This window comes from Lathamus discolor, chromosome 3 (assembly GCF_037157495.1).
Source record: "Lathamus discolor isolate bLatDis1 chromosome 3, bLatDis1.hap1, whole genome shotgun sequence".
NCBI classification, from domain to species: domain Eukaryota; kingdom Metazoa; phylum Chordata; class Aves; order Psittaciformes; family Psittacidae; genus Lathamus; species Lathamus discolor.
In genome coordinates this window covers 148,738,860-148,765,336 of record NC_088886.1, presented here as the reverse complement: position 1 = coordinate 148,765,336, position 26,477 = coordinate 148,738,860, and the positions used below count along the sequence as shown (strand labels likewise).

The following is a 26,477-nucleotide window of genomic DNA, read 5'->3' as shown; positions in this document are numbered from 1 at the left end:
ACAAAAAGCAGCTAAACAAGGTACATGAACATTCTGTGTCTGACTATAAAAATATCCATTTTTAAGCATCTTGTGCAGGCTTTGAAGATCAATTCCACTAGATCAAAGTCAGAGCATATTGCTGTTGAGACTAGTGACTGCATTTGAGAGCCTATTTCTTCAACACCTATGATTCAAGCCAGTGATGATAATATCACTTCTTATCTGCTACATGTCCAAGCCCACAAAATTAGAAGTAAATGGATCATCCCATATGAAATCTATACAGCAAGTACAGGATGCAGAGGATGATCAATGCCCCATCCCTGGCAGTGTTCAAGGCCAGGTTGGACACAGGGGCTTGGAGCAAGCTGCTCTAGTGGAAGAGGTCCCTGCCTCTGTGGCAGGGGGCTGGAACTGGATGAGCTTTAAGGTCCTTTCCAACACAAACCATTCCAGGATTCTGTGGTTCCATGAACTTACAACAGAACTTAAAAAGACTTCTCACACCCTCAATCTGGACTTTTTGAAAGGAACTGACTCGAGTCTGATCCTGGTATCACCACCAACATGTCAGCTGATTCTTCAACAATTCCCATCACTAACAGCCTCTGCAGACAGAAGTTATAAAGGATGTAGCTCTATAGACATCTGTATTAAAACCTGCACTAATACTTCCAATTGCAAACCAGCAAAGCTTATCCAGACAGGAGGTAGTCAACTGTATTCAAACAACTATACAGGAACAAATTCATCTGTTAAAAAAACCCCTGTACTACCAACAAAGATAAAGTAAATTCAGAGTAAAATGCAAATTCTGTCTAGACCATGAACTAAAAAGCTTACCTAGATTTAACAGACTCTAAATAATGAGGGTTATATTAGATACAGCAGTAAGCCAACAACAGTTAACACTAACAATTTGAAAGATTGGTTTAAATCTCCATAGTTTGCAGCATGTTTTTAAATACCACACTTGGTTCTGTTACCATAAAGAACAAAACCTGATGTATCGTAAATTTCTGTTCTGGCTGCAGGGGAACTGCTTGTGAGGCCAGGGACATTCCTGCCTGGCTGAGATGCATGTTCCATTATAAACAGCTCTGAAGTAGTGACAGATTCATTTGGATTCTCAGGAGAATTGTTACTAAAGCATCACTTCTTTGAATCCAGTTCTGGGTGCTAATGTGGGGAGTTTTCTTCAAACAGCAGGTAGTTGGGAACAGCAATCACAAAAGCTACTCCTGCACTGCACATAGAGCCAGTCCTCTTGCTCTTCCTCTAGTATATCTGCTGATAGTGTTCTGTTTGTCTTCAACTATAACCACAGAGTACTTTGGGTTGGAAGGGCCCTTAAAGCTCATCCAGTTCCAACCCCTGCCGCAGGCAGGGACACCTTCCACTGGAGCAGCTTGCTCCAAGCCCCTGTGTCCAGCCTGGCCTTGAGCACTGCCAGGGATGGGGCAGCCACAGCTTCTCTGGGCACCCTGTGCCAGCACCTCAGCACCCTCACAGGGAAGAGCTTCTGCCTAAAAGCTCATCTCAGTCTCCCCTCGGGCAGGTTCAAGCCATTCCCCTTGGCCTGTCCCTACAGGCCCTTGTCCCAAGCCCCTCTCCAGGTTCCCTGCAGCCCCTTTAGGCACTGGAGCTGCTCTAAGGTCTCCCCTTCAGGAGCCTTCTCTTCTCCAGGCTGCCCCAGCCCAGCTCTCTCAGCCTGGCTTCAGAGCAGAGCTGCTCCAGCCCTCACAGCATCTCTGTGGCCTCCTCTGGACTCACTTGAGCATAAGAACACCAGAAAACTAAACCACCTGTCTCTCACATTGTTAGTCCTTATCAAACTCTTCCCTTAGTCCCATTACACACTTGAGAGCTGCTGGATACCTCTGGGACTCCAACTCCAGGAATTTTTCCTCCAGCAGAGGCAAATCACAGCACTGGACTAAAGAAGGTCACCAACAAAAGTTGTTTTACAGAACAATAATTTAATTCTATGGCCACATGACAGCAGCAGTTAAATGTCAATGCTCTGTGCTTTGCTGCCATTATTATAGCAGACAGAAGAGGAACAAAAACAGCAATACCAAATAAAGCTGTAACTAAGCAGATGGAATGAAAATACTGGAAAGTTTAGACAGGAATAAAAGGCTATCTACTATTAACAATCTTCTGCAAAGCTTCCCCCAAGGCATGGCATGCACATGATTTACGTTGCAAATACAAGGAAATTCCAGTCTTAATAATTGTGATTAGTGCACTTCTGACGAGCGCACAACACAAAATGTTTTACTCTGGTTTAAATTCTATTTGCTGAATCATAGAATAGTTTGATTTGGAAAGGACCTTAAGATCATCCAGTTCCAGCCCCCTACCATGGGCAGGGACGCCTTCCACTAGACCAGGTTGCTCCAAGCCCCATCCAACTTCTTCCTTATATCACACACTGTTGTCACCAAGTTCAGAACATCCAAGTTTCCAGTGCTCTCATTTAGAAACAAGCTACATCTGCATTACTACATGAATCACACTGTGACTCAACATCTGAGGTAAACTGGGCAGTGGTGGTGGTGTTCCTTTGTAATTGTGTCCTACTACCAACTCCTATGCTACACAGGAAGCTGCCTTTAAAGCTGACACATCATCACTCACCAATGTGAACAGTCGTGTAAACTGTCGTGAAGAGCCTTCCGCAGCACTGAGTCCTTGTCGTAGATGCCCCACGTGGCCTGCAGCACTGAATCAAGCAGGCAGTCCCCTGCAGTGCGGTTCCAAAGTGCATATAACCGGCTGTCCAAGCGTGTACCCAGCTCCAGCGACCAGTTAATAATGGGAGATTCCTCTTCTAGCTCTGCAACGTGACAAGACCCTCTCTTAAAACCTATATTCATTTGAAGTCTCGGAGAATACGAGGAGAGTAATGACAACCTCAACAAATTATCCATTTACAGTCATTCAACTTAAATTTTCCTTCGTACTACAAAAATACTACAATGGCTAAAGGCATTCCTTGGGCAAAATACTGTTTAGAAAAGAAAGCAAAAGCCCCAAAACCAAACCATAGCCTTAAGCAAAGCATCACATCGTTTGTTTGAGGGCTGTGACTGAACTGGAAAGATTTGTTCAGTGTCTTCAAAACTTGAAGCTTAAAACTAAAGCTTTAAAGATCTTTCCAATTCAAAGATATACTACAAACATGATTTACACAGGCTCCATTCTCTCTCTGCTTCATAAATAACCTGTAAGTGTTAAAATAAGTCCAGGGTGAAGATAAACTTGAAAGCATCAAATCTATATTTAAAACAAATTGAGGCAACAAAGCCACACACACACCACTGAGGTTTTTTTAGTAACAGAGATCTCTATTGCAAAGCAAGGAGGGCTTTGAGCTGTTCTCAGAGCACTTACCTTTCTGAACATCTCTATCAAGTACTTCGTCAAATAGCTTTTCTTGGACTGTGGGTGGCAAGTCTTCAATGTCTGGAAAATAGAAAGCAAATACAAAAGTCATTTCATGTTACTATAAAAGAGACACATTACCAGCTGATGCTCAGGGGAACTTACGCAACAGCTTGCACCCTACCATCCCTAATGCCTCCTCTGAAAAGCTGCTATTACTTCAGACCTGTCACTTGTGAACACAGGCTTCACACAGCACACTGAAATAGATCTGTACCTCAGACTGACTGTCATACCTTTTATGCAGAAAGGATGGGCACAGCACACGCAGGACAAGAACAGAGTTCTCTTAAGGAAGAAGCAGAGAACCACTTGGAGGTGGAAAAACAAGTATTTTCAACCCTACTATATTTAGGACAGCTTCAATCCTAAGCAATAGTTTTCCACCCATCTGAATGGCTTCCTCTCCCTGGGAAGAGGAGGACAGGCAGAGCTTGCCAAGAGCCTTGTTCTTGGACAGAACATCCACTTCCTCAGGCGCTTCACGCAGACTTCAATGGAACACTTCAGAGAACCCCAATGGTTTACAGGCCACAGTTTGCAGGTTAGAAAACAAGAAATGGGGAAACTATTGAGGTATGACATGGAAAATGCCACTTCTGACAACTGTTGCAAGATGTCTGCAGGGAAAAACTGCAACTACGGATCTACCTCTGAAAACTGTATAATAGGCAAAACTCCTTTGTGATTCTTGTATCATGTAACACACCACACAGTCACACATTCTAAAACACAAGCACCTGAAGGTTTGCTTATGGCCTGCATTTCAATGCAGGTTAAGTAGTAAAAGCTTGCTAGGATCAGCACCTCCAGAAACTTTGCCAGCTTCAGCACAATTATTAAATCAAATAGCTAAACAGGGACATCCAGTATCCCTTTGGGCAGTCTAGGGGATAATACCTGTGCTCTAAGTGGTATTTCAAGGGCACACAGAGCACTCGATTCCAGCGTCCTACCTGCCAGTCCTGCTCAGATGTCCAATCCCCATGGGCTTGTAGAAGCAAAGCCCACATTTAGGCACATGAGTTGCTACTGACATGCACTATTTGGTGCAGGCAGGGTGTTTGTGGGGTGGGTTTCTTTAGATGATTGATTTGGGGTTTTTAACTAAAACTGGCTTACAGTGGCCAGCAATGAACTTAGAAGCTTTGCACTCTAACACCCGTGCACTGGCTCTTCGGGAGGATCCAATCCATTTATTTGAAAGATCAAGGGGAAACTGGTTCTTAACTACATCATATAGGTAGTATAAGAACAGGATTGTGGGATTTATACCCCCCATCCATGGAAATGCTATCTTAAGACCAACTAACTGCTGACTACAAAAGACGTTCAGGTGATTAAGTGTGATGGAAGTGAAAATACATTGAGTGTCTTGATGCACAGAAGCCATTGAACATTCTTATTCCTCTTATTTAAATGCTATTACATGCATCAAACAGCTGCACAGTGGTTTAAGATGCCTCTTAAACACTAAAATTCCTCAGTTGTGCTGAAAGCAACAATTCTCCTGAGTGTTATGAAATAATCCTTCTGCCCCTTTCCCTTCTCTCCCCCAAACAGCAACGAAGTGTTAAGTCTCTAAACACTTTGTACACCCACACTGTCTGCCACTCACACATGACCCACAGAATAAGACTGAATAGAGCACCACAGCCAGAGACTTGGTAGACAAGTGGTAAATATTATCCAGACTTTTTGAGGAGGAGGAGATAAGGCAACACTCAACCAAAAAGGTTCCAAATACAATTCTTACAATGCTACTGCTTTATAAAGAACACAAACGTTCTGATTTTAGATTGGATACAGGGAGGAAATTCTTTCCTGTGAGGGTGGTGAGGCACTGGAATGGGTTGCCCAGGGAGGTTGTGAGTGCTCCATCCCTGGCAGTGTTCAAGGCCAGGTTGGATGAAGCCTTGGGTGGGATGGTTTAGTGTGAGGTGTCCCTGCCCATGGCAGGAGGGTTGGAACTGGATGATCTTGAGGTCCTTTCCAACCCTAACTATTCTATGATTCTATGATTCTATGATTAGTAGAGATTGCATTTACACATTTTCTTATCACTGGTGGCATCTGAATTAAAGGAAACAGCTATTGAAGATGAAAAGCTTTCTAATAGCTCTTTGTTTAATAGACAGACTCTTGATTGTAGAGTACTTAGAAAGTATTCAAATAGTGCTATTGCTATAGCCTGGTACAAATGCAAAAGGATGAAAGCTGACACAGCTATATGAGAAGTCACATTAGAGTCCAGAAAGTTTTGGGCTCTGATCTTAACTTTAACCACAGCCTGTCCATAAAATACACCACTTTTCTTCAAGCTCTTTGTGTCTAAAGAGAACAACAGATATTCACAGTAATAAGATACAGGCTGAAGTGTACAAATACTGTACATTAACAAGCAAATTCAATTACTAATTCTGACCTACATTGTTAAAACTTAATAAATAAAAGCTGTACACACAGAGTGCCGCCAGACAGTCAAAGTATACATCTAAACCAAGCAAGTCCCAACTAGGTGATCAGAAATATCTTCCACTAGTAGTAAGAATTTAGTAAGTACCTGCAGGTAATGTAAATGTTACAAGGTCAGTCAGAAAATAGCAAGCGAAGTCTCCCTTTCGCTGATGAAGAGATGCAGCAATTTCACGACGAATTTGTTCTGTTACCTCTGGACACACCATGGCAGGAATGCACTTGGCTGCATGTTGGGATACCTGTAACACAACACAGTTACTGCACTCAGTATTATTTCTAGTTAAATGCAAAGATTTAGGGGTCATCACCACCAGCAGCAGACAGGATTTTGTTAGTAATGCAACAGAGGGATAAACATGGCTACCCTGACAGAATAAGTATCTAGTGACTGCCAGCAAACCAATGTCTCATTCATCACGTAGGTGATGTTTCTCCAGCTTCTAATCATAGAATGGTTTGGGTTAGAAAGGACCATTCAGTTCCAACCCCTGCCATGGGCAGGGACACCTTCCACTAGAGCAGCTTGCTCCAAGCCTCTGTGTCCAACCTGGCCCTGAACACGGCCAGGGATGGAGCAGCCAAAGCCTCCCTGGGTACCCTGTGCCAGCACCCTCACAGGAAAGAACTTCCTTATATCTAACCTGAACTTCCCCTGTTTCAGTTTAAACCTGTCACCCATTGTCTTGTCACTACAGTCCCTAACGAAGAATCCCTCTTCAGAATCCTTTTAGGCCCCTTTCAGATACTGGAAGCTGCTCCGAGGTCTCCACTCAGCCTTCTCATTACTGGCAGCAGGAATTCATTCAGTGACACAGTGAAGTGACACAGGATGACACTGGCTGTATTAGAACACCCTTTAATATACTTATTTTCACTAATAAATATCCTAGCAAAGCAAAGCATCACGTGGCTCAAACACTGCTAAGCTGCTGCAAAATACATACTAAATAAATGGTATGTATTATGGATGTAATATATGGGATATATTCCTAGAAACTGAGACAAAACCAAACAGAAACCTCTGCAAGATCAGATTTCAGCAAATCAAGTTGTTCCTAAATGTAGAACTCCATCCACCCAGAGAGCTATGTAAACAGCACAAAATTACTGGTATTAGCCATGTATAAGTATATACACTCCTCCCAAAGATTTAGCTACATTTGCCTTGCTTCATTTACCCTTTTTAACTATTCAACCCTTTGCATTCCATCATCCTTATGCACTTCTTGGGCATGTTACTTTTCTTAATGCTTTCAGAACTGCATTAAGCATCAAAAAAGGAAAGGAGGCAGAATAAAAACCCGGCTCCAATATGCTGAGGAACCAGAGTGTGAGATGAAGAAAACAGACAAAAAGAAGGTAACAGAATTACTTATGGGCCCAGTAAGAGGGCAAAGACCACCAGAAGCGAGGTGGACCATACCAAAAAATACAAGGAAATGGAACGTGCAAGAACCAAGAGACCACAAAAAGGAACCATAAAATCGCAGAGTGGGAAAAATGCAGCAATTTCACAAAGCCTTTCTCTGGAAGAGAAGCTCCAAAGAAAACCAGGGAAGACAGATCAGGCAGACTTATTCATTAACGAAACTCAGAAAGCCCTACGCTGTCATTGATGTCGGTGTTTTGCTCTCAGAGCATTTCCTCTCCCCCACCCAAAGCACAGGAAGCCTCACAATAGCTCACTTCCACCACCAGCGAGGTCAGAACGTGTGCCAAGAGTGCTCATTGATGAGAAAACTGAAAGCCTCAAGACCACCACATACCTGCAGTCTTAAACTCGCTTCTTAAGGAGGAGCATCAACAAAGGCACAAAGCAGCAGTTCTTGTATTCTAACAGTATTAGGCTCTATCCTCTAACAGTTACACGTCACTGGCTGCAGACAATGGTGCAGTTACGCGAGGTTCCTACTAAGCATGCACAAGGACAGAGTAACTCACCTCTGTGAGCAGAATTGCCAGCATGTCTTGCCTCTGGAAGCGTATGGCCAGATGCACCAGCGTGTAGCCCACATCAAAAGCAGAGGGGCGATTGAGGAGGCGCACTTCATCTGCAGTCAGCTGCCGGGCAATGTCTCCTCCTGATGACTTGTAAGCTTCAACAGCAGCTAAATCCCCTTCTACAACTCCTGAAGAGGAAACATAACACAACGCAATTCATTTTAGCTGGTGAATGAGCCATTCTGGCCTGAGCTACCTTATTTAACACAGTTTATCGAATCCGATATGGACCTAACACATGAACATAACTGCATACCAACAAACTTTGATTTCTTTATTAAAACATAACACTATGAACTACTTACACTTACCTCACCTCCTAGACCATTTCCACCATCCAAACTAGTTGGAAGATACAGCAGATCAAAAGGCAGCTCTGAAGTGGTGCTGAGGACCCTTGATGAAATACCAAGCATAACATACTCACTGGAGTTTCATTTGATCAGCAGTACTGAGGGAAAGTCAGTCATTCCCAGTTTGACTTTTGTATCTCCCTTCTTACCTTATCTTAAAAACAAACTACTGGACCCAAGAAATAGATCTATTAAAAGGTTTTTTGAATAAATACTCGGTTTGGGATTATTTTTTCCCCAAAATATGGTTTAAAACAGTGTTGGAAGAGGTACAGAAGACAAAGTTTCTCTTCAGTTCACCATCACTGCTACTAACTGAACTTTGCAGTTATCATTCAGGGTACTCAATTCAAACTGAATTAAAGAGAAATTACACATACACCAGGTGTGCTTCGTAAATCACTGGGTAGGGGGCACAACACCCTAATGTCTTCTAGAGTCCCTGGAAATCTCTAATTTCTGTACCATGCTTCATATCGAGACCATTCATGCTGAATGCAGTCCTGAGCTGGGTAGATTTTGAGGGTGGATTTAAATAAGACATCAGGCAAAAGCTCCTCCCTGTGAGGGTGCTGAGGCGCTGGCACAGGGTGCCCAGAGAAGCTGTGGCTGCCCTGTTCAAGGCCAGGCTGGACACAGGGGCTTGGAGCAAGCTGCTCCAGTGGAAGGTGACCCTGCTTGTGGCAGGGGGTTGGAACTGGATGAGCTTTAAGGTCCCTTCCAACACAAACCATTTACGAATTACCAGAATACACCATCAACAAGATGTGGTGTTAACAAAATCGGTTCCAATATAAGACTTCCTGAATTCAGAAATTCCTCCAAATATGAAGATTCTATTTCAGATACTTGTTTCATAAGAGAACAAAGTAATGCTGAACTGAGGAAACAGAAAAGTGATCTTAAAGCCATCTTTAAGTAAATGGACTACTTCTAATTCTTTACTGAGAAGTAGCCCTATTTGCGGCAGCTCAACATCTGTCACCTGTGCCATCCCCACTATTTTCTGTAGCCAAACCTCCTTCTAACTCCCAAGAGTCAGCAGCTGCACAAGGGCCATGAGGCTGGAAACTGAGACTCCAGTTCACCCTTCACTCAATTTGCTTGCCAAGACTCAAAAACGGATCAGAAGGGAGAGAGGCAACTATCAGTCAGGGCACTCACTCCCATTCAGGTTTAAGGACCAAGACCCAAACAACAGGCTCCCCCAAAATATCTCCCCACAAAAAAAAAAAAAGCCCAAACCACCAAGGAAAACCCCCACAACGACCTGAGCTGCCGGAGAAGCACACTAACCTCTACGCTGCTGGTTAATCCAGGATTTAGTAAAGCATTCTTAGCTCAGCCAAAGAGTCTATCACTTTCAATACTGAGATTAGAAGGCTTTCAGAAGAAATGCAGGGGGGAAATGGATTATCAGTGCAAGACATTTCTCTGCAAAGTTATCAGCTCTACTTAGCAAGTTTCTATGGATAGAAGTTACATTATTCATTCCAGTGGTGTTCTAAAGCAGAGAAATTCCACAGTACCAACTCAACTGCAAGTATGTCATACAACATCAGCCCCAGGGGGTAGCTGAGGTAGACCTGATACAACATCTACCTCATTTACCATCAGGGACTCCCAAGTCCTAAGAGGCCAGGCCAGAATGAAAACAAGGACAACAACTTTAGTTTCCTGATGCATGCTTCCGGTCTGCCGAGACAGAAAGACATTCTCATTCCACTCCAGCATTAATGTCTCATTCTGCTCAAGTGCCTGCCTGTGTATTCACCCCAGATGAGTTAAAGAACCTGTCAGACTAAGAGTTCTGGCTGTCCAGCTTTAGTTCTTGTTCTGTCAGATTTAGAACTTTGCTGATGAAAACATCTTTTATTTGAAAGAAAGGAGCTGCTAATGCTGAAAAGCTACTCAGTGAAGGGAACTGAACACTGAAAATCCCATCTGTTTCCAAAACACTCTCTAAAACATGCCTCAAAGGATAGATGATCTTAAGGTCCTTTCCAACCCTAACTATTCCATGACTGGACCCAAATCACTGTGACAAGTTCAAGTCAGCCAGCCTGTCAAATACACACTACACAGTGGTACCTCCTACTACAGCCTTAAGTCAGTGCCTGGTCAATTCCTATTTGTAATTATGGTTTTAGTGCTCAGGCAACTTATTATCATCCCTCTCTTAAGCAAACCTCAGCAGCAACTGAGGTCTAAGAGTGATGCCGAGAGGCGGCCATGTGAAGTTGGGCAATGCCTTCAAGCACAAGCTACTACAAGCTACAATAAGGATCCAAATGAGAGCCATGTGCCTCACACAGCACTGCCAGTTCCTGCAGCGTATTCCCACGTCTTGCAATACTTGACACTCCTAAAAGCCCCATGTCCCAGAATTAATGACTAGAAAGTGTTACATAAGCTCTAATTTTAAAAGTACATTTTCAACTTTGCTGATGAAGTTCAAGCTAAAGATCAATGCCCACAACCATGCAAACACGGGATGCTTCCTAGGTATACTTAAGAAATAGAGATTCTAAATGGACACGGCTTGGAGCAAGCTGCTCTAGTGGAAGGTGTCCCTGCCCATGGCAAGGGGTTGGAACTGGATGAGCTTTAAGGTTCCTTCCAACACAAACCGTTCCAGGATTCTATTTTAGGTACAGAGTTGGCAATACTTTATCCAGAAGTGAAGAGCACTGATGGTGTGCTAAATGACACATCAAACTTGCACAGTTACAGCTCATGGAGGTGTGAGGATGTGACTGTTGTGCACACTACATCATCCCCTGTACCTTAATCCAAACAGCTAAGTGAGTACTAGAAGGGGAAAGATCAGGAAACTTTTAGATCAAGTCCAGACAAACTCACTTCTGGATACACTAACCACTTTGAGTCTCAATAACATGACACACAAAATCAAGCCATACAGAGCTCATCCTGCATGATTCTTTGCACGGAGCCCATTACGAGTCTATTTCCTTCTAAGAAACTTCCTCTTGCAAACCTGCTGCATGCCCCTACAACTGGTACTAACCTGCATTGAAATACTATGACCTCAGTATTCAGCGCATCACTTCTGTGCTCATTACAAACCTCTCAGCCACACTGAGGAAAGGACAAGTTTCTTTTTACCCATTCTACCCAATATCTGCTCCATTTTAGCGGCTTCTAAAGAACAGGGGAAAATCCCTGACAGCTCATAAGTGCTAGTCAGTGCAATTCACTGAACACTGAGCAAAACCATAGCAGGAACAGGCAGATTGCCAGAAATATGGAACAGGAAGCACAAATCTTGCCCCAGAAGTGTGGGGTAAACTCGCCTGCATGCAACACCCATAAGAACTGCCTGCAGTTCCTAAATCCAGGATCACCGCTTCACAATGAGGTGTTGATATGCTTCTATTGACAATACCAGGCACATTCCTACAATGGCTTTGATTTCTGTCAGATGAATGAGAGCCTCCAATTCATTAAGTCTATTTAAATAAAGCTTAACAAAACACTATTTACAAGAAATATCACAGAAATATTTACTGCTGCTAAAATTCACTACATTTCCTAACACACAAGAGCCTGATTACTGCCACAAGCAGCCTCTGAATCGTGTTCTGGTGCAGTGCTGTGCCAGTTGGATTATTCCCACTGACTCCCACTGCATTCCGCAGACAGTTTAAATGTCAAGAGTGGCATTTGCCTTATGATTGTTCATAGAGCAGCCGTGAGGGCTCCAGCAGCTAAACCTCCTGTGAGAGCACAGCTCTGAGCAGCTACAACAGGTACACAAATGCAGACAGATCTTGTAGGGACAGAACAAGGGGAATGGCTTTAACCTGCCCGAGGGGAGACTGAGCTGAGCTCTTAGGCAGAAGCTCTTCCCTGTGAGGGTGCTGAAGCGCTGGCACAGGGTGCCCAGAGAAGCTGTGGCTGCCCCATCCCTGGCAGTGCTCAAGGCCAGGTTGGACACAGGGGCTTGGAGCAACCTGCTCTAATGGAAGGTGTCCCTGCACATGGCAGGGGTTGGAGCTGGATGAGCTTTAAGGTCCTTTCCAATCCAAACCAGTCTCTGATTCTATATCTACTTCTACTTCACAGCAAGAATAGCTTTTCTTTAAAGCTGACTCCAGAAATGTCAGCTTGGTGCTGCAACTGGAGACCAGTCTGTGTGTGTCCCCACCAAGCTGTGCTTCACTTAATGCACAAGTGTGTGACTTTAACCTGACACCTTAAGTGACAGAATGCCAAGTGCTGCACCCAAGTCATGAGAAGACGTGGATGTCATCATTCACGATGCAAGAACAAAAGCAAGTTCACATTCTGTGTTTACAGGATCAGCTCCGTCTCCATCTGGAATTCAGGCACTTCCTCTTAGTGGAATACTCTTTCACAGCACCAGGACCCAAGGGCCCAACTCTTGAAGATCAGGAACATGCATCTCAGTGTACATGAGAAGACACATGCTAGAGATTAAGAAGTTTATTTAAAAAGGCTAAATTTCACCAATATTAATCCCCCAGTGACAACTATTTGTACCATCTTGACCCTGGATTCTTCCTGCTACAACTGTTAACATGTATCATCTTTATTACATTGTGTTCAGTGTTCAAGGCCAGGCTGGAGAGACCCTTGGGTGACAGGGTCCAGGGTGAGGCATCCCTGCCCAGGGCAGGGGAGTTAGAACTCCATGATCTTAAGGTCCTTTCCAACCCAAACCATTCTATGATTCTATTTATCACTGTTGCTTTTGCTCATATTAAAAAAGCCCACAATTAGCATAGCTGCTAAAACCAAACCACTTCAGCTAAGGTGCTATGAAGTTTATACTTTAGAACATGTAAATGTTTATAGGATTTAGTGCCGTTAACTCAACTTGGAAAAGATGCAAGAGCCTCTGGGCATATCTAGAAAACTAAATCCTGTTTGCCTGTTTTGCACTGTCTCAGTGACTTCAGAGCAGCCGGATATAAAAGCTTCCAGGGAAAACACTCCAGCAACTGCCTTTATTTACGTCTCTCTTTGCAACAGCCCTGGAGTGTTCTGGTTGGCACAAACTGGAAATGGAATAAGCTAATTCTTTTACATAAAAGGCAGAACTGCATCAGTGTGTCTGTGTCATGCAAAAGTAAAGAGGATTCATTTCAATACACCTGCTGAAAGAAAGACAACATTTTCTTTGCTAAATTAACAGAAGAGTGCGAAGATGCCTCTGTTTAGGTAAAACATCTAAAGAACAACCCACAGATTTGTGATTTCTTTGATTCAAGGAGGTAGCAATGCTTCCACAAACAACCTGTTCTCACACTCGAATGGAGTACAAAAGGAAACACTTCATCTAAAGGAGGTCATTGAGCTTCCTATGTGGGACAACTGTAATCAACATCACTGTTCCTTGAACTGCGTGGTAGGAGAAGATGAATTTCTTCAACAATCATTATGCATTTTGCAAGTCAGAAGACTGATCGCACACGTCTAACATACACCAGATCAGAAACAGAGCCCTGCGCTGCTTCTCTCCTGCTACAGATGCAATTGCACATGGTCTACATCTTATATATGCTCTCATTTACTTATCTACAGATCGAACCTAACATTGGTTTACATGCTGAAGTGTCCACACAGCAAGTGAAGGGCTGATCAACTGACCCACCAAAACCCAGTTCTGACACCTGCTACAAATCTTACTGCTCTTCCAGCACGGAGTGCTGGAGACCTGTGGACTGACCTCAAAAGCTCAAGCCTTCTCTTGAGCTCTGCCCTCACAGAATCACAGAATCCCAAGGGTTGGAAGGGACCTCAAAAGATCATCTAGTCCAACCCCCCTGCAAGAGCAGGGTAACCTACAGTACATCACACAGGAACTTGTCCAGGCGGGCCTTGAATATCTCCAGTGTAGGAGACTCCACAACCCCCCTGGGCAACCTGTTCCAGTGCTCTGTCACTCTTACAGTAAAGAAGTTCTTCCTGATGTTAACGTGGAACTTCCTATGCTCCAGTTTACACCCATTGCCCCTTGTCCTATCACTGGATATCACTGAAAAAAGCCTAGCTCCATCATCCTGACACCTACCCTTCACATATTTGTAAACATTGATGAGGTCACCCCTCAGTCTCCTCTTTTGCAAGCTAAAGAGACCCAGCTCCCTCAGCCTCTCCTCATAAGGGAGATGTTCCACTCCCTTAATCATCTTTGTGGCTCTGCGCTGGACTCCTTCAAGCAATTCCCTGTCCTTCTTGAATTGAGGGGCCCAGAACTGGACGCAATATTCCAGATGCGGCCTCACCAAGGCTGAGTAGAGGGGGAGGAGAACCTCTCTTGACCTACTAACCACTCCCTTTCTAATGCACCCTAAGATGCCACAAGAGCACATTGCTGGCTCATGGTCATCCTCCTATCCACCAGGACCCCCAGGTCCCTTTCCCCTTCACTACTTTCCAGCAGGTCAACCCCCAACCTGTACTGGTACATGGGGTTGTTCTTCCCCATCCTCCAACTCCTCACCAGGGCCACATCAGGTGGCCGTAAGGAAAGTTTCATTATCGGTAACCACCTTTTCAGCATTTTGAGCACCAAAAACATTCAGTATGGGCAGAAGTTCTCCTCTCAGAGGAGGAACTCCTTTGCAAGCAAATAGGACACATCAATACAGATAAAACAGAGGGGTTGTCTCAATAATCTTTATGGGCCTCTAACCACACTGTTCTGTTCATTCTCCTTTCTTCATGTGTTAGCACACAGTCAACAGCAGATCACTCTCTACATAATAACAGCTTGAAACAGAACCTTCTCTATATTAAAGTTTCTTAAATTCTTCAAGTTCAACAACTTGGAAGTAATTTACTTACTCTTAAGCTGATGCAAGATTACACGTACCTTAAGCCTGAAGCCATCCAATGCATGTAAGTATGGCTGTCGCCTGTTCTTTTCTCCATGCAAACACCTCTCACCCCTATACACAGTATGTTTCTAACACATCATTACAAGTCAAAGCAGCAAACATGTAACAAGGACTGTTGGAAGATGTCCTAATCCTCTCTCTTATCTGTCAGGGGTATCCACGCCCCCTGTTGCTTTAACAGCCCATCGGTTATGTGCAGGGCTGTACCCTAAAGGAAGTCTGGCCAATGGAAAGGCATAGATGATAGTGAACTATCAGTGCTTCCAAGGCAAATTTAAGTAACTGGTTTTAACCTGATCATTTATTCAATTATTTTTAGCATTAAGTATTTAATGCTTCTAAACAAAGCAGTCAGGAGATCAAAGTGTGTTTCAGGAGTTAAGGTTTCCTACCAAAAAGCAAGGCATACAGAGTTTTACCTACTCTGAAAGATAAATATGCACAGATGTAATCTATTTATGACAGAATATATGTACAGGGCACAGCTGACAATACAACACGATTCCTTCTCCCATGTGAAAGCTGTAAGCTGACATCACTGCACCTGGCACAACGAACAAGTATGCCCAGTCATGCTTCCCAGTACCACAGAGGAACAGGGGAAGAAGGGCAGGCTGTACAGCTCACACTAGGGACTCTTCCCTCCCAGCCATCCCAACAGACACTGTGTGTCACCTCCAGCCAAGGCCAGTGCAACAGATAGGTCACTTATGCATGCTGTACCTCCCCAAACAGTTCAAACTAGCCTGAACTGACACCAGCAAGAATCAGTCCATGACCCTTCCCTACCAGCACACTTCTCACCCCCTTACTACAGCATGAACAGCCCCACCAAGGTTTAGTTGTACCACAGATGGGATGAGCAAACCAGTCAGTGTTTACTGAAACAGCAAAACCAGCAAACAAAATATCATCCCCCAAAACACCCCCTAATCTATCTTATTAAGTTCCATTTATACTGTTAGTTTTCAGACACACTTCACTGTGTGGTAGAAGGCAAATACACCACGAGGGCTACTTTGGGTGACAATGCCAGCTGAAAGCACCTTGGTATATCAGTCCCTTCAGTCAGTAAAGAGCCACAGGCTCCGCAAGACACAGAGCAAGAGATGGGCTCCATCTCTCCCGTAGCTGTGAAGCAGTTTGGGACATTGGCCAGCCAACTCCATACCAAAAGCTGGACACAACAACTCTCCCATAGGGTTACTGAGTGCTTGGGTAACACATCTGGAACTAAATCAGAAAAGTGAAGGAAGAAAAGGAGAAAGGAGAAACAGAAAACCTGGAAGAGAGATAATGCAGCTGACAAAGGAAAAGCTAAGCAGACACATATGTAGGAATACCAGGAATGAACTAACAATCCTTTTAAGGATGCGCTGCAAAACAAGTCATTACAGACTGCTCTAAATATTTTGGATTTGTTTAAGAAACATTCTCCTAGTTGTTTCCTTCAAACAGTAAGAGGAATGGGTGTATACATGGGTTTGGAGCCACCATCCAAAGCGGGGAAGTCTGTCCCGTGATGGCAGCAGTTACCTCACTGACCTGAACCAGGAGCAAAGAGCATACCCTCCTGCAGCAGTTCATAAGCAAGGTTGGAAGAGAAAAGGAGAAGAAATGCAGTTTACTTTTCATCTGTGGGCTACAGGAACTGAACACACAACCCAAGGGTGCCCAGCAGCAACACATCACTGGCAGCAGTGTGAAACCCAGCCCTGAAGTGCCAGGAGAGGGAAAGCTTCAGTAAGTACTGATGTGTAAGCCCCAAGCAAACTCAATGCTAGAGAGGTTTTCAAGTCACAGAGTCATAAAACAGTCTGTGTTGGAAAGGATCTTAAAGCTCACCCAGTTCCACCCCCCTGCCATGGGCAGGGACAGCTTCCACTAGAGCAGGCTGCTCCAAGCCCTGTCCAGCCTGGCCTTGAACACTGGCAAGAATGGGGCAGCCACAACATATCCCTGAAGTGCAGACCATCTTCACCCAGTTGTACTACTTCGATCCATAGCCAGCTGTAAGCAGCTCCACCAGGCCCCACAGCAGCACTCGCACATCAGATTCCCTAAGCCCCACATGCCACCAAACCTCTCTTACAGTCCCTTTGGCATAGATACCATGAGTTACACATAAGACAAGGAGCTTCCATACACATTAGCTTCTCCTCACCCAACACAGAATGAGTAACCTTGGGCTTCACGTTAACCTTGTACCAGGTCAGTACAGCAGAAAGCACCAGTGTCCTTGCAGAAGGGTTTGTGATATCTCACTGTAATTCAAGCCAGCATTTGCAGCAAGTCATGTTCTTAACAGCCATGCTTTGAGATGCTCTGCTTTGATTTCAGTACATTTTAACCTAATGAATCAGTTCTATAATCTCACCCTTTTGAGAAAGCATCATTTGATGGATACATCCACTGCTGCAGAAGAGTCAGGAACAAAAATAACATTCAAGTACATTTACTTGCAGAGTTTGAAAGGGGGAATGCCACTAATCCTGCTCATTCAGAAAGAATACCCTTCCATCAAGGAAAACTACTCATGCTGAAATGCAAGAGCTGCACTCATCACATTGTGTACAGCCCAGATCTGCAAGGGATAGAAGCCTCCATGGCATGTTTATTTACTGAGGTGGGGAGAGCATTAATGGATGTCTCTGACAGAACAAATGAAACAAAAAGCCAACCACAAACATGCACACGGAGGTACTTTTCTAAATCCATACAAGATACACATCGGTCTTGTTTCAGCCAAAAAGAACACATTGGAGGGGGGAGGAAATAGTCTGATACATGTTTTTAATCACCCTCATCATTAAAATCCAGTGAAATTTAGAAATGTGAAGAGCAGGCTCAACTAAACAACTGTCAAAGTATCAAATGTTTTCCTTGGTATCTGCTGGTCTTTTCAAGGGTATCTAATGACAGGCCAAGGGGAATGGCTTGAACCTGCCCGAGGGGAGACTGAGATGAGCTCTTAGGCAGAAGCTCTTCCCTGTGAGGGTGCTGAGGCGCTGGCACAGGGTGCCCAGAGAAGCTGTGGCTGCCCCATCCCTGGCAGTGCTCAAGGCCAGGTTGGACACAGGGGCTTGGAGCAAGCTGCTCCAGTGGAAGGGGTCCCTGCCCGTGGCAGGGGTTGGAGCTGGATGAGCTTTAAGGTCCCTTCCAACCCAAACCATTCTATTGTACACAGAACTATAAATGTATAGGATTCTATGAAAATTACCTTCTATGAGAAAAGGAGGTAACCTGTCTGCCAAGAATTGCTCTAATCTTTATTTTTAACTTCAGAATTACCTTTAAAAGTTAACCAAGTTTTTAACATCTCTCCCACGTTAAGATAAACTCAAAGCAAATGGAACCTCCACAACTGATCAAGCTAAAACTTGGAGGTGCCAGTCTGCCATTACCAAATCTTAACAAGCACTACTTGTCAGCTGGGCTACAGGAACACACCACATACCAGCCCTGACCCCATTCATTTGCCCTAGCTCACCTGACATTTAACATGAACTTGTCCTACTTCATAGCTGTGTTTAGCTGAGGATTGACAAGCGTTCAGCTCAGCTCCAAGTTCACAAGAGCTCCAGCTGGGTTACAAACACCAGCTCACTGTGGTACAATAACTCACTTGATTTCGATGCTAAGAACATGTGCTTCAGGCAAAATTGTTCAACTGACAGTTCAATTGCTTTAAGTATGTCGCACTAAGACAACAAAACAACCAGTACAAGCGTGGCTTGTTGCTTTTAAAATCACTGGTTAAACTGGTACCCTTCCAATATAGATACACTCTGCAAAATGTCCAGAGACATCCACAAACAAATCTAGTGAGTTTTAATCAATCTTCCCAGATATTCCTGACACTTGGAATATCACAACATGTGTGAGAACAGAAATGAAACCCTGAAATGAAGGACTGATAATGAAAAGCTTTGGTTACTGGGTTTTCAGTCAAAAACTGAAGTATATTAAATGCTGAAGTCACAGAAAGGAATGCATGAAGCCTCCCAGCAGAACAGAAGTGAAAATGAGCTCACAAATCCATCCGCACTCTGGCTTTCTCATCAAGATCCCTTCAAGCTATTTCCATTTTAAAAGACCCAAGTCAAACAAACCTTCTATGAACAGTCTGGAGTTTCACATATACCTGGCAGAGTCACAGGCAACGTGAAATACCTGCAAAACTCAAACCCTTAGATATTAAACACAACCATTCCCACACAGATTACGTCTGAAAGTGTGAAATATCTTAAGTACCAATTGAACAGTCAAAAAAACAGCTCTTTTCAAAAAGCAGAGTGAAAAAGCCCTAACATTTAATACAATCGCTACCAGAATGCAAGAGAGACTCTTGCAATGCACAGAAACATCCTCCGATAACTCATCTTTGGTATTTGATAACATTTAATACCACAAAGAACTGCAACTGCTTCCTTTCAGCAGGGAAAGACATTGCATGCAAGGAGCTGAATGTATGAAGGAAACACTAAGGCATCTATCTGGGCTTCAAAAGCAAATGTGCTTTCCAACTGCTCCCGCACCACAAAAATAAACTGGAACATTTATTAGTTCAGAGAAACCAAACAAACACACTATACCCAGAAAACATTTAACCCTGATCAAATAAATTATGCAGCTCCGTAAATTAGTTTTGGGATTGTAACAACCATGGAGTGACTTAATGAAACATTAAGGAATAGCTTGAGACATAGGAGTAGCACCAGAGTTTCAAATGAAGTGTTTAAATATAGTTGTGCATTTCAAGTGTTTAACCTGCTTGTATGCTCGGGTGCAAAAGAGCTGCTTCTGGGAAGCTACAGCACAAAAGTTAACTCACAAGGTCAGTAACTAAGGAAAACCCTGCTTTCACACGTCTGCTCTTTAACAGTATTGGGAAAACTCTCCAGAATTCCCTTAGGAAAGCACTAAAACACAAACCCAAACTGGGATTGGCATTTTTTGAAGCAGTTGACTACAAAACTACTTTTGGAAAGGCTGTAAACATTTACAAGCCAGGCTCTGTATTAACACAACATTATTACTTTCAAGGTCAGTATTACACATGCAGTTTCTTGGAGCTACATATTTTGGTGTTATTTTTAACATCTGACAGAGCATCTTGTACTGTTGCAAGCTCCACACTGTTTACAAATACTCCCAAGCTGCAGCTGCTGATTCTACTTGGGTATCTCACCACAGCTAAAAAGAAGAGTCATTTTAGTTACCCAGCCCTGGCATTCTGTACAGTGCTATGTGCATTACATTGTTCTGCAGGCTGGGTTTGTATTTTTTTTTTTACCACCTTTCAACAGCTACACAACAACAGGATTTGGTTACAAGGGGATCCATTTCTATACAAGGTCAAAGAAGTCCAGGGAAACAGGTCCAGCCCTGTTCGGATTATGCACTCTCTCTTAGCAAATACTATTTCAGGAACTTCTACATTTGGCTTCCTTTTAAAACTAAAAATGCAGAGATTAAAGAAAAGCTGTTTCAAACTCAAAAATGTCACGTTGATGTTTTAATTCTTCATTTTCTGCAAATACTCAAGCACAGGTGTAACAGTGTAAGGGAGCAGCAAACAACTTACCGACACAAGCATTTAGAAAGAGCCAGTCAGTCTTTTTCATTCTATTTTTTATTTGCTTTAGCTTTTTGAAGTCAACTTCAAGTTCTTCCTTGCTGCCAACAGCTCCGGCCAATTCAATTCTTTGGAAGTCCATTTTCACATCAGATTCCCGTTTGGTTGTAGGTGGAGATCTTCTTTGGCTATTCCCACTACTACAGCTTCCCCTCCATCGAGCTCTGTCTTGCTCGTTTATGATTGAAGAAGCCTCCTCTGTGTCTGCCAGTTCTATTGCTTCTATGTTGTTAGGTCTGGGGTGATCACATACAACACATTTCCTGGCCTTTGCCCAGTTTTCATATGTACAAACAGAACAAGTCCAGTGCTGAGCCCTTGTGTTTAGTTTATTTCTGTCGTTATATTCCTCACATGGATCAACAGATAAAGGGACTGGTCTTGAACCAGAACCTGATGACTGAGGAGACTCTGTAGGACTCCTGGTCCTGCGTTGAGACAAGCACTGAGTACACCTTATAGCTCTCGGCCAGTTCAAGTAAGTGCACATGTGGCACGACCATTTATTTGCACTTTCCATAGTGTAAGAGGATTTAACCCTTGGTCTTGCACTAGAATCCGGACATATCAAAGGACTACTCCCTCCTTCAGTGCTTGTAGGATCCCAGTCTCTCCCAATATCACTCGAACCACTTTTAAATGGGTCTTCTGTGATAATTGTTCCACTAGGTCTCTGAGCACGACACATGGTGCATTTGATTGCAGATGGCCAGTTTTCATACGTGCAATACTCACAAGCCCATTTAATGCCACGCTCTGTCATCGTGCACTGCTTGAAGTGAACTGCGGCAGGCGGAAAGCTAAGAACAGAATACATCATCAGTACAGCACTTGCACAGGAGCTCTGCTTAGAAGTAAATGAGTGATAACTTAGTTGAACTAATACAAAAATCAGGCTGGGAAAAGGGCAATCTTTTATTCTTGATTCTAATAGAACATTTACGGGGACAAAAATCACTATGAAAAGGGTAAGACTTGCACTGACAGCATTTGGAATCCAGATCTCAAGATTTCCTAATGCAGAAATGAAAACTCAGTTCTTCATTACTGGAATTCCTTAGATTGGCACAGAGGCTTCAGAATAAGAAGAAATAAAAAGAAGAGACATATTAAGCACTGAGAATACTGGAGAAGAGACCGGCTACAGCTACAGAAGCAAGTCACAAATATCAAATAACTCAAAACCCAATGTGAATACAGCAGTACAAGAAAAGCAACACGAAGTCTAGATAGAGCCTGTGAGGTCTGTTGCAAGACCTCACAGGATTTGGAAGGCAGGAGTGTAGCAGGTGGACAGTTACACAATGAATAAGCAGTTCTTTTGGAAAAGTAGGGTGTAGGAGTTTCCATAAATGCATAGATCTGAACATCTCATACACGTGCTTAAGCATGACTAGGCCTTGGCTGGCCTCGCTCACAACAGCAGTGTTACAAAGCTAAAATACCACTTGCAAGCAATGCACAAGCTGTGTGCACTGGCAACCTGACAGAGCATTTTCATTCTACACATCCAGATTTCAATGCAATTCCGACTCACTTTTTCTCTAATGAAGAGGGGATTCTGTCTTCATGCTGGCTCAGGCCTTCTCCTCAGATTGCCAAATGCGAAGGATGAGACTAAGCAGAGAACTATCCCTGTAAACAGAATAGAAAGAGGCTCATTATGGGTTTCCTACTGGACCCGAGGAACCAGAAAGTTAATTATTAAATGGCACACCTCTTCTGACCCCAATTTACATGTTTGACCTCAGTCATGACCTGCTGACACTAACATATAGACGGGTGAAAAGAAAGCAACAGTCACAAAGAACCAGTGGCCACACAAGTGATCAGTCTGTGGAAGTAAAACAACCAGATCCCTCAAATTCCCACTAAAATATTTAGAAACATTCTTATTACAACTTGAAACATAAGATGGGGAAGGGAAATAAAGCTCTGTGTAAAGAGCATAATAGAGGGAAAGGGTGAGGCCGGTAGATAAACGATAAATAGACAAGTGTATATAGTCCATTTCCTCCTTGCCACAAAGTAGTTACCCAGTATCTAAAGCACAATAAGGTGTTATTTTCAAGCATGCAAAACTGTTTAGAACCCAAATCTGCCATCTCAGTTGACTCACAACTCTCATTCATCCTATTGAAACTCTCATCAGCTAACAAAACCACTCAGAATCTATTAAAGAGAAACTCAAAAGTTACACAACAGGATTCAACCAGTAACTAGAACATCAAACTAAAGTTAGCTTATACCTGTTCTCTGAGTAGCAAGTGATTTATGAGTTAGTACATTCTTCACTGAAATACCTTCACACACAACTTGCTCTACCAACGCACAGCTAAAGGTCCACTTACATTTATCACCCTTAAGCCTATCACCTCCCTTCTGTAGGCTCCAGCATGCAGCATGGGGCTTTTTCCAGCAGCTCAACTCTGCTCTAGTCCCCAGATCAGGTGGCTGCATGAATGAGGGGCTATCGCATGGCGAGGACAGAGGAGAGGGCAGGACTATCCTTTTCAGCAGCGATCCATATTTATGCTCCATGAAAGCAGCGGAGCTATCAGGAACACACAGAGCTTTCTCATAAAGCTCAGGTTCTAATATTACTTGTTTGAACAGCCTGCAGAACGCTTCACTCCCACCTATATGTTATAAAACTGTGTCAGGCTAAGGAATGTGCTGAGAAGGCAATTAGACTTCCTACTGCTTCCCCTTCACTGCTCCTCATAAATGTCCATGCCCATGCATAACGGATAAAAAAAAGGAGACAGATCATATAAGGTCCCCAGATCTGTAATAACTAAAGTGAAAAATACATACATATACATGAGAATACAAAGTAAACTTGATTTTAAGCTGGGCTTGTTCAGCCTGGAGAAGAGAAGGCTCAGGGAAGCCCTTATAACAGTCATCCAATACCTAAAGCAACTACAAGAAACATGGAGAAGGGCCTTTTATAAGTAGGGACTATTGCCTCCGAACACAAGGCCTCAGGTTATTACGAGTGAAGAATACAAAAAGGCTCAATGGAGCAAAGCAATTTCTCTCCTTTGATAGCTCTGCCAACACCCACTACGGCACAGACTGATGAGGAATCCCAGCACTTTCACATATGGGGTTGCTTTACTTCCAGGCCTTGGTGTGACCTGCAGCTGCCCCACACCCCAGTGACACCAGCACCACCTGATGTGCTGGTGATACAGCATCATCACCAGCCACTGAGCAGCTCCAAGCCAAGTACGTTTCTTCATGATTACTTGCTTGCCACTCAGGCTTCAAGTTAACTTGTTATTTTAGATTCTTCATAGAGGAAAAGCTGAATCACACAGAACCTCCTCTCGCAGAGGAATAGCACAACAGTGACTGTGAAGTGCAGGTTCATGCCTTAACATCCAAAAAGAATGAGCAGACAAGAAATGAAACAACAAAACTCCAAAGAAGCTCCAGTTAATCTATGTATGTGTTAAATACCTTCTGAACAGAGTAGTGGAGTAACTCACAACACTGAAGAGGAGAATCTATTAAAATCTGATAAAGCAAAGAAAAATTAAAACATTGCCAGAGTCCCTTTTCACTAAAGTCAATTGGAAATGATCACCCAGAACAATCTGATTTTTTTCTTCTGCTTTGTTTCAGCTTTTAAAACTACTTCTCTATTTAGGTGCATGGGAAAACACAAAACAGCACAAAGAACTTGGGTGGAAACAGTGAAGTCCTCAAATAACATTTTATGACAGGATATATTATACACCCCTCAATTTAATTATTCACTGTGTCCTGAAGTTATTTTTCCTTTGGCTCAAACAAGGAACAATACAGAGCTCCAGTTCATCAAGTGATCCAAGCCCTTCCCAATAAGCAGCCATACACTGATTCAGACCAGTGTAAAGAGCTCATCTCAGTCTCCCCTTGGGCAGGTTCAAGCCATTCCCCTTGCCCTGTCCCTACAGGCCCTTGTCCCAAGCCCCTCTCCAGGTTCCCTGCAGCCCCTTTAGGCACTGGAGCTGCTCTCAGGTCTCCCCTTCAGGAGCCTTCTCTTCTCCAGGCTGCCCCAGCCCAGCTCTCTCAGCCTGGCTCCAGAGCAGAGCTGCTCCAGCCCCAACAGCATCTCCGTGGCCTCCTCTGGATTCAGGTCCCTCTTTGTATTGCTGTCATCCCAGAGCTGGATCAGGACTGCAGGGGGGGTCTCCCCAGAGCACAGCATAGGGGAAGAATCCCCTCTCTTGACCTAATGATAACCGAGCCTGGCTTTCTCTTGGAGCAACCTCAGAGAAGCAGCTGCACCTGGGGAAGGCAGATAGATCTCTTTCGCCTTGTGAGTCTCGCTGAACATTTAAGTGGATTCCCGAGCTCCCTTTTCCCTGTAACACAGAAGCAGTTTGCTTTGCTCAGATGTCCTTACACACGAGCAAAATGACTTAGGGTTGGAACACTGATGCGATCAGTACAAGCTTTCTGCTGGCACAGATACCAGCACCACACCAGCAAAAAATCCAGTGTATTTTGTTCAGCCTGGAGAAGAGAAGGCTCCTGAAGGGGAGACCTCAGAGCAATTCCAGTGCCTAAAGGGGCTGCAGGGAACCTGGAGAGGGGCTTTGGACAAGGGATGTAGGGACAGGCCAAGGGGAATGGCTTGAACCTGCCCAAGGGGAGATTGAGACGAGCTCTTAAGCAGAAGCTCTTCCCTGTGAGGGTGCTGAGGCGCTGGCACAGGGTGCCCAGAGAAGCCATGGCCGCCCCATCCCTGGCAGTGCTCAAGGCCAGGTTGGACACAGGGGCTTGGAGCAAGCTGCTCCAGTGGAAGGGGTCCTTTCCAACCCCACATGGCAAGGGATTGGAACTGGATGAGCTTTAAGGGCCCTTCTAATACAAACCAGCCTGGGATTGTATGATTTTTTTATTTTCATTTTAAACACTGAAGCAACTTTTTGGAACATCAAAACAAGCAAATGCATCTTCTGAAAGAAAGAAACATCTCAGTTACCAAACACAGAAGCCATTAACAGTTTCTGAGTGCAGTAACACCTTTCACACAACAAACCACAAGAAGGAGTGAGAGGCAGAGGACTGCGAGTTAAAGCAAAAGATCAAACAGCAGCATTTTCACCTCCCATATTCTATCTGTATCGTGAAACACGGTCTATTTAAATGTACATCTACCAAAACAGGGTCTGGCAGCTGTAACTACTCACAGCTGGATAACGTCCTGTGAAGTCATATAAACACATGATGGACAACCAGCTTTCTGAGGAAGAATTGCCCATGATTAACCCCACGTACTTCGACACGTTTTCAGAAGTGTTCCCCTTCACGTCACTGCCTCAAAGTTCTCTTCCAATTACCTATTAATATTACCCATATTAGCATATGACTTAGAAAACTGAAGTTCATTTATACACAAATAAAAGCTGCAACAGGAAAACCTGTTGTGATAAAATAGGCACTAGTCTGAATTCAGAGAGTTGTAGCTGGATTTGTCCTGTAAACTGCAGAATATTAAAATCCGTAAGATGAATCTGAATCAACTCTTCGCAACAGGAAACAAAGCAATGCTTTGATTTCACTGTCATCTAATAAATAGATTTATAAACTACCGCCTCAAAACAGGGCATCTTTTTAGAGCTCATACAAGCTGTACTAAGGGACTTGCTATGGAAAGTTTTGCCCATTTTTAACTCCAGCCAGTAGGAA

At 43.7% G+C, this 26,477-nt stretch overlaps 1 protein-coding gene across 2 annotated transcripts in view; it reads right to left on the bottom strand.

The window, feature by feature from the left end:
- ZRANB1 (zinc finger RANBP2-type containing 1) overlaps window positions 1-26,477 on the bottom strand; it is a 48,926-nt gene that overhangs the window by 12,915 nt on the left and 9,534 nt on the right. For both annotated transcript variants that reach the window (XM_065672459.1, XM_065672458.1), the window contains exons 2-7: window positions 22,327-22,424; window positions 20,739-21,589; window positions 7,852-8,039; window positions 5,996-6,149; window positions 3,382-3,453; window positions 2,626-2,824 (exon numbers count right to left, since the gene is read on the bottom strand). In XM_065672459.1, the coding sequence (XP_065528531.1) occupies window positions 2,626-2,824; window positions 3,382-3,453; window positions 5,996-6,149; window positions 7,852-8,039; window positions 20,739-21,552 (1,427 nt within the window). In that variant the 5' untranslated portion in view covers window positions 21,553-21,589; window positions 22,327-22,424. The remainder of the gene's footprint in view (window positions 1-2,625; window positions 2,825-3,381; window positions 3,454-5,995; window positions 6,150-7,851; window positions 8,040-20,738; window positions 21,590-22,326; window positions 22,425-26,477) is intronic.